The sequence below is a fragment of the Formica exsecta genome, unplaced genomic scaffold (assembly GCF_003651465.1).
Source record: "Formica exsecta isolate Colony F162 unplaced genomic scaffold, ASM365146v1 scaffold458, whole genome shotgun sequence".
Taxonomy (NCBI): domain Eukaryota; kingdom Metazoa; phylum Arthropoda; class Insecta; order Hymenoptera; family Formicidae; genus Formica; species Formica exsecta.
Genome location: NW_021851814.1, coordinates 218,904 through 233,253, shown reverse-complemented (window position 1 = coordinate 233,253; position 14,350 = coordinate 218,904). Strand labels below are relative to the sequence as shown.

The following is a 14,350-nucleotide window of genomic DNA, read 5'->3' as shown; positions in this document are numbered from 1 at the left end:
CGTTGTGATATATCCGGGTTACAGATGGAAACTGCCATTTTCATACATTATTTATAAAGTATAGTCCAAAATAATATTTTATTCTCGCAATCACAATTTAACGTTCAAGTTAAAAATACGTATAAAAACTGTATGCGGTTATAAGAAAGATAGAGAGTAATCGAAAAGGAAAAATTTTTCGACAAAAAGAGACATTAAAATAAAGAAATTAGTAATATCGTATGATGGCGCAGACGATCGTAACGTGATTAACGCAGTTAATGCGATAAATATGCACAAAAGTATGCATACGACACATCCATGATGTTTAGAATGGATGTTATTTTTTTAAAAAAAATTAAGTAGCCCGAGATTTTGCGAAGAAAAATCTATTCCATGAGAACGATCGAAAGACGAAAGTTAATTTATCTCTGTAATTGTATAGCTGTTAAATTATTTATTCTTTACCTTCCTTCAATAAGCAGTTTATATGCAGAACAGTATGATGTGTGTGATGAGTATATCGTATATAGAATGGTCGTTGAAAAAGAAGCAGAGATACATCGTGATCCAGTGCCACGTCCGTCAGTGATAAGTAAGATTATTAAGAATTGTTATTTAGCTCTTAGCTTATATATATTCTTCTATTTCGGATCTATACTCTCCATTGAGAAATACTCCGTGTAACGTGGCTTTGGTGATAATCGCCGCATCCCAGATAGTTTCCGTAAAGAATATTTTATGCGATTAGATTTAGAATGAAATTAAAATAGCAATTATAAGAAACTTTTATAAAGGGAAGAGGAATCTCTACTTTTATCCCGTTAAATATGCGCTGGCACAATTATATTATTTTAAAAATAATATAAATTTTATTTGCGCACACGTGCTCTTTGAATCAAATAATAGGATATGAATAAAATATGTGCGACTGTCTAATATCTGGGATGCCAATATTTGTGAAATAATTCAATCAAGATGCCTAACGCGGTAGCTGTAAGTATATCTGCATGGTGATAACAGATTGTAATGTTCACTTTTTATTCTAGTCATTATATATGATAATCTATTGAAGTTTATATTTAAATCGGGCACGAACTTATGCAATCACCTGATATATATATATATATATATATATATCTGTCATAGAGCGAAGGCGACATTAGCTATATACGTTGCGAGCATTTCAGCGACCGTGAATAGTTGTCCAAATATGTGTTATTTGTTACGAATGCATATTTAAAATCGTACGAAAATTTCGCGTTTAAATCTTTATTTTCTCGCGGATTAATCTAACAACAAAGAATTATGGTGATATCAACGTATAATTCCATTATCGAAATAAATCGCGACGTTTTAAAATTTCCATTTTATATTCTCGATGATATTACGTTACATTTCTTACGCTTGGAATATACACAATATCACGAGCGTTTCCCAAGAGATGTATGTGAATTCTTCGTCTATTTTCACAAATCGACGTGTTTTATCATATATAAACATAGCACGTTTGTGTGCAACGTTGATTTTCTCATGTCGCTTCCAGAGATTTCTCTAGATTAACGCCCATTAGCCATTTATCGAAACCAAAGATCTAAAAATATCGTAACTCTTGTGCCAAATCGAAAGGCGCTCATTGTTATATATATATTGTATATGCAGCTTTTTTAGCTGAATGTAGCGATTAAAGAGGGGGACAATGTGATGTCTCGCATTGTCTCCTTCATTTCTGTCACATTTATCGTCGATTATTTAATTACGCTTCATTATTCGTGCACACTGAAAGAGATATACGATTATTTTAAGAACATTTTATCAATTTCTTTCGTGTAGACTTTTTTTTTACGACGCTTCTGCCATTAAGGATAGTTACCATTTTATCCTCATGTCGATTCTCTTACTTAAACGCGTTCTGCGTTTTATTTGTCCAAGCATATAGTTTGTGCATTGTGCATAATATAAGGACACAACAAACGCGAGATACATTTACTAAGATATAAATATACATTTACGTACACACACGAACACACACACATGACAAAAGAAAAAAATTCAAAAGAAATGTTTACAAGTACAAAATGTGGCACAGAATATATTTGTATCAGGTTTATTAACATTTAATATATTGTAAGTGATATTAATAGAACATGACAATGGAATAAGTAAATTGATGGTGTATTTTCCTCCTCATTCTGAAAAATATTCTTTTTGCAGAGAAATCTCCCGAGAATAAATGGTTCATTAAGAAATTTCTTCCCTGAATCATCTCGTCGATTGAAATGACTCCTTGTGTATAACACATCAATTCTCTCCCCTTACGCAAGTATATTTCTAGATATGAAATAAATTATACATGTCTTCTTGTATACAACAGATTTTATTGCAACTCAAAAAAAAAAAAAGAAAGAATTTATAAAAGATTGATCGATTTACAAAATTGCACGTCAGGAACTATTGTACAAAATTAAAGATCGCTTCGATCAAATTCCGATTATTATCTTAATCACTGATTACAGGGCGATCGACATCAAAATTTCCACAACGATATAATCCTCGTATATAGTCGGAGTTTCGGGGGCCGAAATATATCTAAGACTGATACAGAGGATGGGAAGTAGATATGAATTTGACGAAAACATTGTATTATCGAGACTATATTACATTCACAATGTAAAAAAAAAATCAACAATTGAAAGGGAAATCAATATTGTAGCAATAATTGACAGATCGGATCTCGAGGTCGGTTTGGTGTCTAATTTTCAGCATCTAGTTTTCTCAAAATATTCAGCGTCTTCCGGCGATGATCGGGGCGGAATACGCGGCCGGCAGGGCGGAATACGCAGCCGGCAGAGCGGAATACGCGGCCGGCAGGGCGGAATATGCGGCCGGCAGAGCGGAATATGCGGCCGGCAGGGCGGAATATGCGGCCGGCAGGGCGGAATATGCCAATGGTGCGGGTGCAGCCGCCAGATATGGAGCGGCTATGGCATGATTGACAGCGTGCGCGTTGTAACTGCTAGCGTAGGTCCCGACTGTCAGAGCCGCGGGCACCGCTGCCGGAATCGCTGGTACCACTCCAGCGGTACAGGCCGCCACGAAGAGAGCGCCGACGATAGCCTTTATCATGTAAATTTCAAATATTAGTAATTGTAGTAGAAGCTCGATCAGTAATTATAATAAAAAAAAAAAATCAGTAATTTAGTAATTAAAAATCAAATCAGTAATTAAAAATTAAATTAAATAAGCAATTTGCGGTTTCAAAGTCGCTTTAATATAAAAGATTATATGCATGGAAAATTAATTTTAATAGTTTATTCAAAAAAATTATATACAAATATATATATATATAATATATTAAAAGAAAATATTAATGAAAAACGTATCGTGTCAAAATGTGCGTGGGCAAAATTGATTTATATATTAATAAAAATGGCAAGCGTATTATTTACGCTTTTATAATACAAAAATACGAATTAAATTATTTAGGAAAACTTACAAAGATTTTGAACATCATTTTGATGAAGGTAGCGTAAGTGGTTGTCTTCGCTGCGAAAACTGCGATGCTATTCTCGATTACTTCGGTGTCTTTTATACACCTTGCCTTCCCCTTACGGGAACAAAGACTCTCCCACCATGATCACTATTTGTTATACAATTCGCGAGGGCGTATCCGGAATAATTTATTACGACTGGTCCCTCTCCGTTTCTGGATTGAGCCAAATTTTCGTCATCGCTCAAGACCTTTGATTGCAGGCATTGATATGAATTTTGTCCGAGATATACGATTTTATGCGTATTATGTGCAAGTAATAACAATATACAAGCGTGTGCGTAAAATCAGTAATTAATTATTCTTCTCAGATAGAACCTACGACACGTATAAGTCAGTAACGTAAGTCTAGTCCACTAGTTGTGCAATCGTACTATCATCGCTCATCGTCCTTGCTTTCGCGTTATTCCCATAAATATAAATGCTTAAATGCGTAATATAAATGAAAAAAAAAAAAAAAAACAATTTTAACATTGTATCGTCTGTTATATCAAAAATACGAAAACATGATCAATACGATATATATATGATACCTGCAAACATATATATATCCCAAAGTTCTTATATTTTTTAATTTATAAAAAGTGCAACTTTTTTTTATGCAACTTGTATTTCGTCTAATGTCTATTTTATTCTAGTGCATTTATCATTGGTTTCGTCTTAAAACATTTCTCACTTGAGAAGAATTATTGTTATTTCATGGCTTAATATGATCGTTTCTGCAAAATTGCGTTCTTTGTCCAATATTCCTTCTCCGATCGTCTTTGTGGTACGCTTCTTTGTGAAGAAATCGAAGGGATAGAACGCCCGGGATCAACGATCGGCTTGTGCCCTCGAACCGATACTTTATGCAAACGATCGCCGGGATTTGTTTTTGCCGTGTCGTCGTCGTGGCATGCGATCAGAAGCAGGATACAACCTTTCAAGGTTGCGAGGTTGCGATGTGGTCGGGTGGGATTCGAGTTTCCAGCTACCGTCCAGCTGCTCCGCGCCAAGTAATTCAGATCGAAGGCCCTCGGGGAATGTACGCGTGCCTCTTTCTTGCCCTCCGTCTGTGCGTGTCGCAAGAGAACAGGAACTCGAGAAGATTCGATTCGGCGATTCCTATATCCTAGCGATATTCCTTCAACGATATTCCTTCGATCACTTTCGTTTCGGTCTTCTCGGCCAGCCATGATCCGACGCACTTTCCTCCGGGTACGTGATTTACTTGCCGAAGAAGCTACATTACGTAAATTGTCGGGCACCTAGAGTATCAGAGCGTGTGACCTAGAATGCCGCGCTAAAGTCGCGACCGGACTCGCGATGACAACTCTTTGCGCGAATCGGGACTATTTCGGGATTTATCAACCGAATTAATTCTTTATATTAATCTTTTCTTAAGAACATTTTCAGATTATCCCTTAAGCTATCCAAATTAAAATTCTTTATTATTATTATTATTATTACAATATTATCTTCACACACTTTTTTTATTATATTGCAAATATAATATAATTGCAAGATTAACCATAATTCATTTTAATGAGTTAATAATAATTGTTAAAATTTTTCGAAATAAAGACAACGGGCATCATGGTACATTTGCGAGATAAAAATTTGTTTCAAATTTTTTTTTTTGATGACCACTGACCTTTTCATTCGAAATTATAATGACTTTGATCAAGCGATGCGCTCGATAGGAAACAGTTGTCTCTATTAATACTAGACATCTGTCAAATCGAAGATTATGATGTAAATAATGAGCGTGGCGGTCAGTTGCGTAATCCTGCCTGCGTAATGCACAAAGTGTGGCAAAATTGCGCGACAGGAAAAATGATTACGTAAAACACACGTGGCCTACAATGTGCCGCGGACAGATTTAATCGCGCATAAATCGAATAGCATCAAATGCATAGTTTTATAAATTCTTCGAATTTTACAAATGTTTTGCTGTATTTATTTCGATCTCATGTATTCTCCTTAAATAGAACTGGAGCAAAGCGATCTGCCTCGATAGGCAGATGCGAATGACAATTTCAACGTTCCTTTCAAAGTAGGTATAAGGAAAAAATATCGAGAAGAAAATTCTTCAAACGGATAAAATTATCCGAATACACTTGGAAAGATGCAGAATGCTGGATAAACTCGCGTGTTTTCGAAAAAGACATTCGGCGAACAAAGATAGATATAACGTCATTTCGTAACTAGTCATTAATTGAAGGTTAAACTGTTTCAAATTGATGACGAAAACGTCGGCTACGAAAGGAAAGCCACTTGACGATGCTCGTCGTGCTCGAGTTCAAGAATCGTGCCAAGAAAGAAAGAAAGAAAGAAAGAAATAGAGAAAGAGGCGCGTTTCGCGCATCGACACGCATTGACACGCAGTATTCGCTAACCAGGAGACATCGATGACCTTGATGAAGCGATAGTTGGGGGTCGAACAACGCGATATAAAGGCTTTTGCCTTTTGATTCGGAAAGCAGATCCCTCGAGTTCTTACCTCGCTTCGAGTTCTTCTCTCGATCATAAACCGTACAACATGTTCAAGCTGGTGAGTGCCTTATCAGCATTATTTACAATTTTTTTAGAATTTTTTTTTTTTTTAACTCATAATCATGCCTATTAAAATATTCCTAAAATTAGAATATTATATGCTTGATTATTTTATTTCTTCATATATTTTTTATCGCGACAAGATACACGCACGATATCTATAAAAGAGAGAACGCTACTATCCATTATAACTTTTCGAAGAGTATATTATTTTTATCTGAGAGAAAATATTTTAAATATTTTAAATCTATAAATATTTTAGAACTATCTCTCTCTTTTTAAATAAAATAAAATGAAATAAAATAAATTTAAATATAAATAGATATATAAAATAATAATAAAATTCTTATTGGTCAACACATTCTTCGTTACACGTTCTCTATTAAATCATCATATTGTGGCATATTTCGCTAATTAACGCGCAAATCTGATGATTCTTGCAGTGCATCCTCGCCGTTCTTCTCGCCGCCGTTTGCGCTGCTCCCGCACCTGCGCCGGGAGCGGTCCTGGCGGCACCGGCCGCGGCATTCGCAGCGGTACCGGCGCCGATCGTGACAGCCAGCAGCAGCCAGGTGATCGCCAGGAACTACAACACCCTCGCCGCGGCTCCGCTCGCTGCCGCTCCCTTTGCAGCGGCTGCTCCTCTGGCCGCGGCACCCTTGGCCGCGGCACCCCTCGCCGCAGCACCTCTCGCCTACGCCGCGGCCCCCTTTGCAGCTTACGGCACCCACGCTGTTGCACCTGCCGCGTATACCGCCTACTCCGCGCCCATTATATTGTAATTCGTATTTCGCGAACCAACCGGACTACCTATCCAAACTCGGATTTCCATAGACAAATCGATGGATTGACAGATGTTAAGTTTGTGTAATGCTAGTTAATTTCAATAAAAATGTTTTTTTCATCTCAAAGTCATGGTATTCTTTACTTGCTACATATCCTCAGGATATCCTACATGTATGTCCTGGATGCCCTTTGGACGTCCTAAGGACATCCTTGTGCTGTCTGGGTTACATCCTAAGTTTGGATGTTTTCCTTCTTCTTGTTGCGATCAAGTAGAATCTTCGTTAAGACAAAAGAAGATATCTTTATCAGTTTATTTATACAAGAATATTACAATATTATTATAATATCATTTTGAATTATTATTACTATTTTTATTAAAATATAATATAATAATTATTATTATTATTAAAATATATGCTTTATATATATATATGTATGTGTGTGTTATTGGAAATTTATGGAAGAAAATAATTGTTATGTTTCTTTGAATACGCACAAATCTCTTCAGAATCTTCTGAGTCTTTCTGGCAATGACGTGCACTATTATAATCGTATAATTCGGTTATTCTCCCCGGAAGAGAATAATCGTATTGTAGGATCTCTTTGGCTTTGGAACGAGCTGAAGGAAAGCGAACGTATATGAGCGCGATACGAGTTTGATTTGCTTAATACAAAAGAGTGCCCCGGGCGATTTACGTCACGGCGTAATCAAGGAAATAAAAGCAAACGCGCGAAGGGAGAGAGAAACTTGTCCGTCCGAGATTGTTGACGTCGCGTGGCCTCTGCTAGTATAATTTTCTCAATACGGCCGATCCTGTTTCGATTCCCGTCTTTCTTTCTCTCTTTCTCGCTTATAGTCAACCGGATCTCATCACGACTTCAAGGCGCGACGCCCGCGTATTTTTTCTCAAGTTCAAGTTCGCCGAGTCTGCGGAACACTTTGCTTTAATCGCTCGGGATCATGGATCGATCAAAGCCTCTCTCTCTCTCTCTCCCTCTCTCTTGATACAATCATTATCATGTCGAACACCGCGCCGATTTCGGTTAGCTCGATTAAAGCTCGAGTAAAGATCGTATATCGAATAATAAAATGAATACAACTTTTTTATGCTAATCGTTTTCGCATTTAATCGAAATCTCTCTTTTTATCGAAGTTTTTAAATGTGTAATTACGTTTTAACGTGACATGCGTGAGTATCGTAACGTCAATTCAAAATATCAATCCAAAATATTAAACGTGTCAATTACAACATTGTTTTATTTTTGTAATACTTTATTAATTTGTGGAGAGAGAGAGAGAAAGAAAGAGAGCAATTACGAATCTATTTTTTGTTTCCTTTGGCTTGTCCCGTGGCTTGCATACGAATTGATATGGAAAAAAGATGGAAACGTGCTTCCACGTAAAGCTAAACGTGAGCTATTTGAACATGTCAAATATCACTTTTGCATTTTATCCGCGAATGAAGCACGCAATGTTCTACGTAGGCGGTACGCCGGCTTTTATTTTTCCGCGAAAACTCGATATTAAAAATATCGAGTCACGCAAATTATGAAAAAGAAAATAGGAGAAATAAATAAAATTTTGCTTTTAATAAGAGATTTTATTTTTTAAGTTATCAATTTTTATTAGTACTTTTAGAAAGGATTAGTTTAAAAAATCGAATATAAGAGAATGGCTATACAAAAGGCAAAAACTGTGATTTAAGAAAAAAGATGAACAAAAATTTTTAAAGAGTCTTAGAATTCTCATATAAATTTTAAATTAAAAATTCTTTTATAGGATTTATGGTATACGAAAGGAATTTACATATCGCTTCCTTTTAATCCACTTATTTTTTTCTTTCTTGCAAAGCGAAAGTTAAAACAATTTATTCCGATTCGTACGGATAATCTTGTTTGCGACAAGCATTTATAAAACAAAGTAAAAGAAAGGCGAGCTTGAGGGATTAATACTTGGAAACGAAAACGGTATCAATGGACATGTCGGTTAATGTTGCTAAGGGAAATCGAAACGGAAACCATTTTGCGTATATAACCCCGATATCGATAAAACTTATCGAAGGCGCATTAATACCCGTCGTGACATTAAAATATCAAGGGTAAATGGCTATTTCGATTTTCTCACATTCGAATGAACATAGTTGTCGCCCAGAACACAATAGTATTTATTAATATTCAGCGAACAAAGATGCATCAGTTTGACCGCGTAACGCTTTTACGTAATTTTTTATCCTCCCCTTTGATGATGCAATGTCTGGCCGGTATCAAAATTAAATGGCAATGCAAATCGATTCGCGAAATGCTAGAGTGCTGGCGATAATTATCGAAGGAAACAAATGTTATTAATTTATAGATTAATTTATCTATAATATTATTAAAGATTAGAATCAATATTTTTTTCTGTATGTCGATATAGAATAATAATATTAATAATCGATAAAATTGCGACAAAATTTGTTAGATTTTGTGAACAAAAAATTATACAATTTCTGTGATAATAGCGATATTACCGCTATTAATATTTTTATCTATTGTATACATCTAGATAATTAAAGCTAGACTTTCTAAGGTAAAAAGAATTCTTTATATCGCTAGATATAAACTTTGTTTTTTTATTTGTAAGTATATATTTAAAAGCAGAAAACAATATTTTTTTATTCGTATATCTTTGGCACAACTATATCTATATGATAAAGAAGATACACAATAATTCTTTTATAATTCTTTTTATAATAATTCTTTAATAATTCTTTTCTAACCAATGTGAATATCCTGAGGGGGAACGTCTTGATTGACTACCGTTGGAATTTTGATGCGAGGGATGTTTAATTCAAACTATTCTCATCAGATAGGAGACGCGATTGCGGTCTCAATAAATTTGAAGTTTATAGGTGAACATTCGCAGAATAGTATATTCGTCGAAAATTCAAAGCTAGACAAGGCTGGTTATTTTAGATTGATCAAATCAGTATGTATGACGTAGTTGTTGAGAGAGTGCTCCTCTCTTACGGTCTCTAATGAAATTTCAAACTAATTTCAAAGCTCCTTTTCAGATACATGTATATATGCATGAGTAAATCGCAGATAATATATATTGTCATTTGAAAAACTCGGTAAAAACGAAATTGTACTGACATTTAAGTAATATTTGAGGAAATGTGTATGTAGTAACATGCATGTCTATATCCTTAAAATTCTTCCTTTGATGCATCGCGATAAAAATCAAGTACAATTTTATACGTGCCTTTTTTAACGAGAGGCAATCACGTAGCATTATAATTTTGCGTTTTCCGTTTATCCCGGAACACAAGCTACCCCCCATATTTATCAAGGATGTAAAAATAAACGCACCAGATCGTCGCATTAAAATGTGGTCGTCGATCGAGTCCGTGATTAGATCTTCCAGATAAAAATCGGAGCCGATCACTGGGGATAATTATCGGTTGTCTCTATCATCTTTGAATTTTTCGCGAAAAGTTATTCAGGATAAGTTGTCGCAGGATAGATTGTAAATTCGATTTTAATCTCCTTTAATAAATTTTAAGACTTTTGTACGATAAAATATTTTTTCTCTCTCTCTCTCTCTCTCTCTCTCAAATGTACTTAATATTAATTATTAACAAAAGTGTTCCTTGATATATTACTATTATATAAATTAAGCTTTTGCTAAATTCTCATTGATATAATACGTAATTTTTTAAAATGATTTACTTTTGAAAAATACAACATTGTAAAATTTGTAAAATACTGTACACTTAAAAAATGTAAGATTTATATTTTTGTAAAATGAAGATTGTCTGATAATTATTTTACAAAGTTGGTTAGATATATTTTCTCCTAGTCATGCTTTACACGTGCGATATGTAACAGGTTTACTTGCCGAGCAACTTTTGCAATATGTATTCGAGACAGAAAAGGAGAGTAGTCCGACCACGCCTGGCCATCATACGACCTTGAAGCATCATCATGTTCTCCCCTACCCTGTTTAATGCACGGTCGCGCAACAAAGCTCCATTGGTTGGCGCATGAAGAAAGAAACATGGAAAAAGAGAAGAAATCGTGACCTAAGAACGTGCACGTTCGTTTTCCGCTCGAGACAAGGCGACGCCCTCCCCGAAGGTGCGCTAAGAAGGTGCGAAAGAGGGACCGGAGAAGGGAGGTTGGAGATTCGCGGTATATCCGCCAGGGATTCCTTACTCCTATATAAGACGCGGTACATCGTATTTTGGAATATTATCGTACTCTCTGACTGCAAACCAGACAGATACACGAGCTCCAAGATGTTCAAGCTGGTAAGTCAATTGAGATTTTATTTTATCGAGATCAGAGGGGGTCCATCTTTGTCAGTCCCCTCTCGTCAACGTCTGTCTTTGTCGACAGGAATATTGTCGGAAATATGGGATATATGTTTTCGCTGACTTATCTGTTTTTAGACGATACGTTTTATCTAAATCCCTATATAATCGTCGCGTTGTTTAATAGAATGTATTTTTTAATTTAGCGATAGAGATTAGAAAATGCGAGAGTAATCTCACGGAAATCTCATTTTTACTCGCTTAGGATTTGCATGTTTCAAATTTTTATTTATACAACAAGAAATATAAACAATTCTCGCTTTGTACATTCGTGATTCTCGTAAAAATATATATTCACGAGATGTCATAAATTTCTTTAAAGTATTTTACAAATTTTCCGTTGCAATTAATATAAAATAGATGTGATAAAATTTCGATGAGTTGAATACATACTAAATATTAAATTTAAAAAATTACAAACATTATACAGAGAGATTTATGTGTATGTGTATCTACATATCTCCTATGAAACAAAGGATATTAATATTTAATATCGCACAAAAGCAACTTATAATTTAAAAAATTGCCATTATCATCACCGTTAATATCATTGATATTACATGGAAATGTCATTGTTTGCAGTTGTGCTTAGTCGCCTTCCTGGCATACGCTGCGGCTGCGCCCGCACCCGCACCCGCACCCGCACCCGCGCCAGCACCCGGAGCGATCATCAGCCCTCTTGTGACATCTTACAACGCTCCCCTTCTTTCCGCACCGTTGGCTTACAGCGCTTACAGCGTACCGTCATACAGCGCGTATTCGGCGATTCCGTACGGATCGGCCTTGCCGTACGGATATAAGAGCTACGCGGCCTTGCCATACGCCTTGTAAGAGCTATGCGTAGCCCATGTGGCCTAATCGGAGGTATGCATCGGAGGACCAGGCATCGCAGAGACCAAGGACTGATCTTTATGGATATTTCACAAACGAATTAATCAAAATTAAAAATCGCCCTCCAAATGTCTTCGAAAAATCGTGAATCCCGCGATTCGCCCTCTTCCCATTTTCTCTTCATTTCCCCCGTTTGAATAATTTCGTATTTGCATTCAAGATTCAGAATCAATAAAGTCGCTTCAAAGCAATTCTATGTGTTTCTCTTCTTTTACTCAATCACGTCCCATCCTCCTCCGCTTATTTAGACAAAATAAATTGAGACATTTCCGTTTTGTGTTCAATATTCGGATCCGTTGGAATCGATTTGCTCTTAAAATAAATTTTTAAGTTTGCGTATACAGGATTTTATAGGCAGATTTTCTTTATAAATTTGAAGGGAATGAAATATTTTTGTTTTATCTGCAAGATTCGATGCACATGTTATTCTTTCATTCAACTATTTCATTCAATACAATACCAGAAAGATGTAGGATAAATATATAATGTGAACATACAATAAATATACGCGCGCGTGTATCTTGAAAGAATTATCGATGATGTGGAAGCAAACACATAATGTTACACGGACACGTTACATCAATGTATTATTTCTGGTCTCATGCGTAGGACGGAGTCAGAAAAACCAGAATAAAATCATCAAGTATATTCTATATATTTTACAGAATACTATGTCGGATATAAAATGACATAAAGGCAATGATAAATCAATAAATTGCTAAAAGATTCTTTTTTATTCTTTTTTACAGCGTCGTTGATGTAACTTTGAGTGTAGGGGTACACTTAAGAAAAAAAGAAATATATTATTTTTCTATTTAAATTGCGTCTTCTCGTTTTCGTGCATGCTAATGTAAAAGAACTCGATCAAGGATGCGCAACGATATGCGTCGAAATCTCGTTCACGTAACAGGACACACTTTGCGAATTTGTAATCATGCGTTTCGTATAATTTCGTGCAACCGATTTCTCTAAAATTGATCGAAATGTGCGACCTACTCTCTCGTGTAGGAAATAAAATTTTCAAAATCGCAAAGGAATTTTAAATCATCGCAGAAACGATTTTATACTAATTGTAAGGAAGATTAATTAGATATAAAATAATATAAATTAAATGTAGAATGGAATGAAAATATACTATTGGGGGCAATTTTGCAATAAAGTGAAGAAAAGTCTCGATATCCTGGCCATTGTCTCAGTAAATTAAAGGCATACGGAAATAAACATTAAAGTGACTTGCGAGTATCGATTTAACACATCTTTTATAAAATTTAATATATATATATATATATGTCGTAATATGTAAAATATTTCGGCAGCGAATTATCAATAACATGATATTTACATTGACGCGCTATTTAGGTACCATAACTCTGTTATAATTCGCGCGACGACACTCGAGCAGGAAAATAATCATGCGAGACGCTCCGTCGAATTCGACTAGATATAATTTGGATTAAGAACGTGCTATAAAACGATCGAATCACAAAATTGACTAATTAATATAACGATAAGCTCCATGATACATTAATTGTTTAATAAATAATTGATTTATAATTTAAAATACTTATATAATTTAATATTTCGCATATATATTTTATAGTACGTAAAATATTTCGGCAGCGAATTAGGACTTCCATATTTTTCGAGATATTTGACTGGCTCTTTTAAAATGGACCACCCTGTATATATATATAGCTTTTTAAAAGTATCTCTAATGAGAATATTATGTGTGTGTGTGTGTGTGTTATATATAAAATATTATAAAATGCGCCATTTAGTTTTTATAAATAATAATAGACAAAAATGGTTAAAAAATCGCAATATCTCTTGCAATATTGCAGCGTAAGAAGATTAAGAGTTTCTTTTATATCACGTGGGATGCTACCCAGAACTCTAAAAAACTAGATATAATTTGGATTAAGAACGTGCTATAAAACGATCGAATCACAAAATTGACTAATTAATATAACGATAAGCTCCATGATACATTAATTGTTTAATAAATAATTGATTTATAATTTAAAATACTTATATAATTTAATATTTCGCATATATATTTTATAGTACATAAAATATTTCGGCAGCGAATTAGGATAATACCTAACATGGTATTTGGCCTTGGCGGCGTAAACATTGGCGCGCGTAAACATTGTTTATGTATCACGGCCTTGTTATCATTTATACAAAGACACTTGAATAGAACTGTAGTGGGGCGAGAGGCTCAAATTCCTTTCTTACGTGTTTGCTATCATTC

General features: G+C 35.0%; 3 protein-coding genes across 3 annotated transcripts; 2 read left to right on the top strand and 1 right to left on the bottom strand.

Annotated features, from left to right (window-relative positions):
- Window positions 1-1,629: 1,629 nt before the first annotated feature.
- Window positions 1,630-3,921, bottom strand: LOC115240906 (postacrosomal sheath WW domain-binding protein-like). The gene is made up of 2 exons (XM_029816337.1): window positions 3,476-3,921; window positions 1,630-3,096 (listed from the first exon to the last, which is right to left on the bottom strand). The coding sequence occupies exons 1-2, from the start codon at window positions 3,491-3,493 to the stop codon at window positions 2,764-2,766; spliced, it is 351 nt and encodes a 116-aa protein (XP_029672197.1). The 5' UTR covers window positions 3,494-3,921; the 3' UTR covers window positions 1,630-2,763.
- Window positions 3,922-5,655: 1,734 nt separating this feature from the next.
- On the top strand, window positions 5,656-6,850 carry LOC115240936 (glutaconyl-CoA decarboxylase subunit gamma-like). The gene is made up of 2 exons (XM_029816391.1): window positions 5,656-6,062; window positions 6,508-6,850. The coding sequence occupies exons 1-2, from the start codon at window positions 6,051-6,053 to the stop codon at window positions 6,844-6,846; spliced, it is 351 nt and encodes a 116-aa protein (XP_029672251.1). The 5' UTR covers window positions 5,656-6,050; the 3' UTR covers window positions 6,847-6,850.
- A 4,025-nt stretch (window positions 6,851-10,875) lies between these two features.
- On the top strand, window positions 10,876-12,268 carry LOC115240954. Its single transcript, XM_029816425.1, has 2 exons — window positions 10,876-11,142; window positions 11,788-12,268. Exons 1-2 carry the CDS (start codon window positions 10,876-10,878, stop codon window positions 12,034-12,036), a joined length of 516 nt encoding a protein of 171 aa, XP_029672285.1. The 3' UTR covers window positions 12,037-12,268.
- Window positions 12,269-14,350: the final 2,082 nt, after the last annotated feature.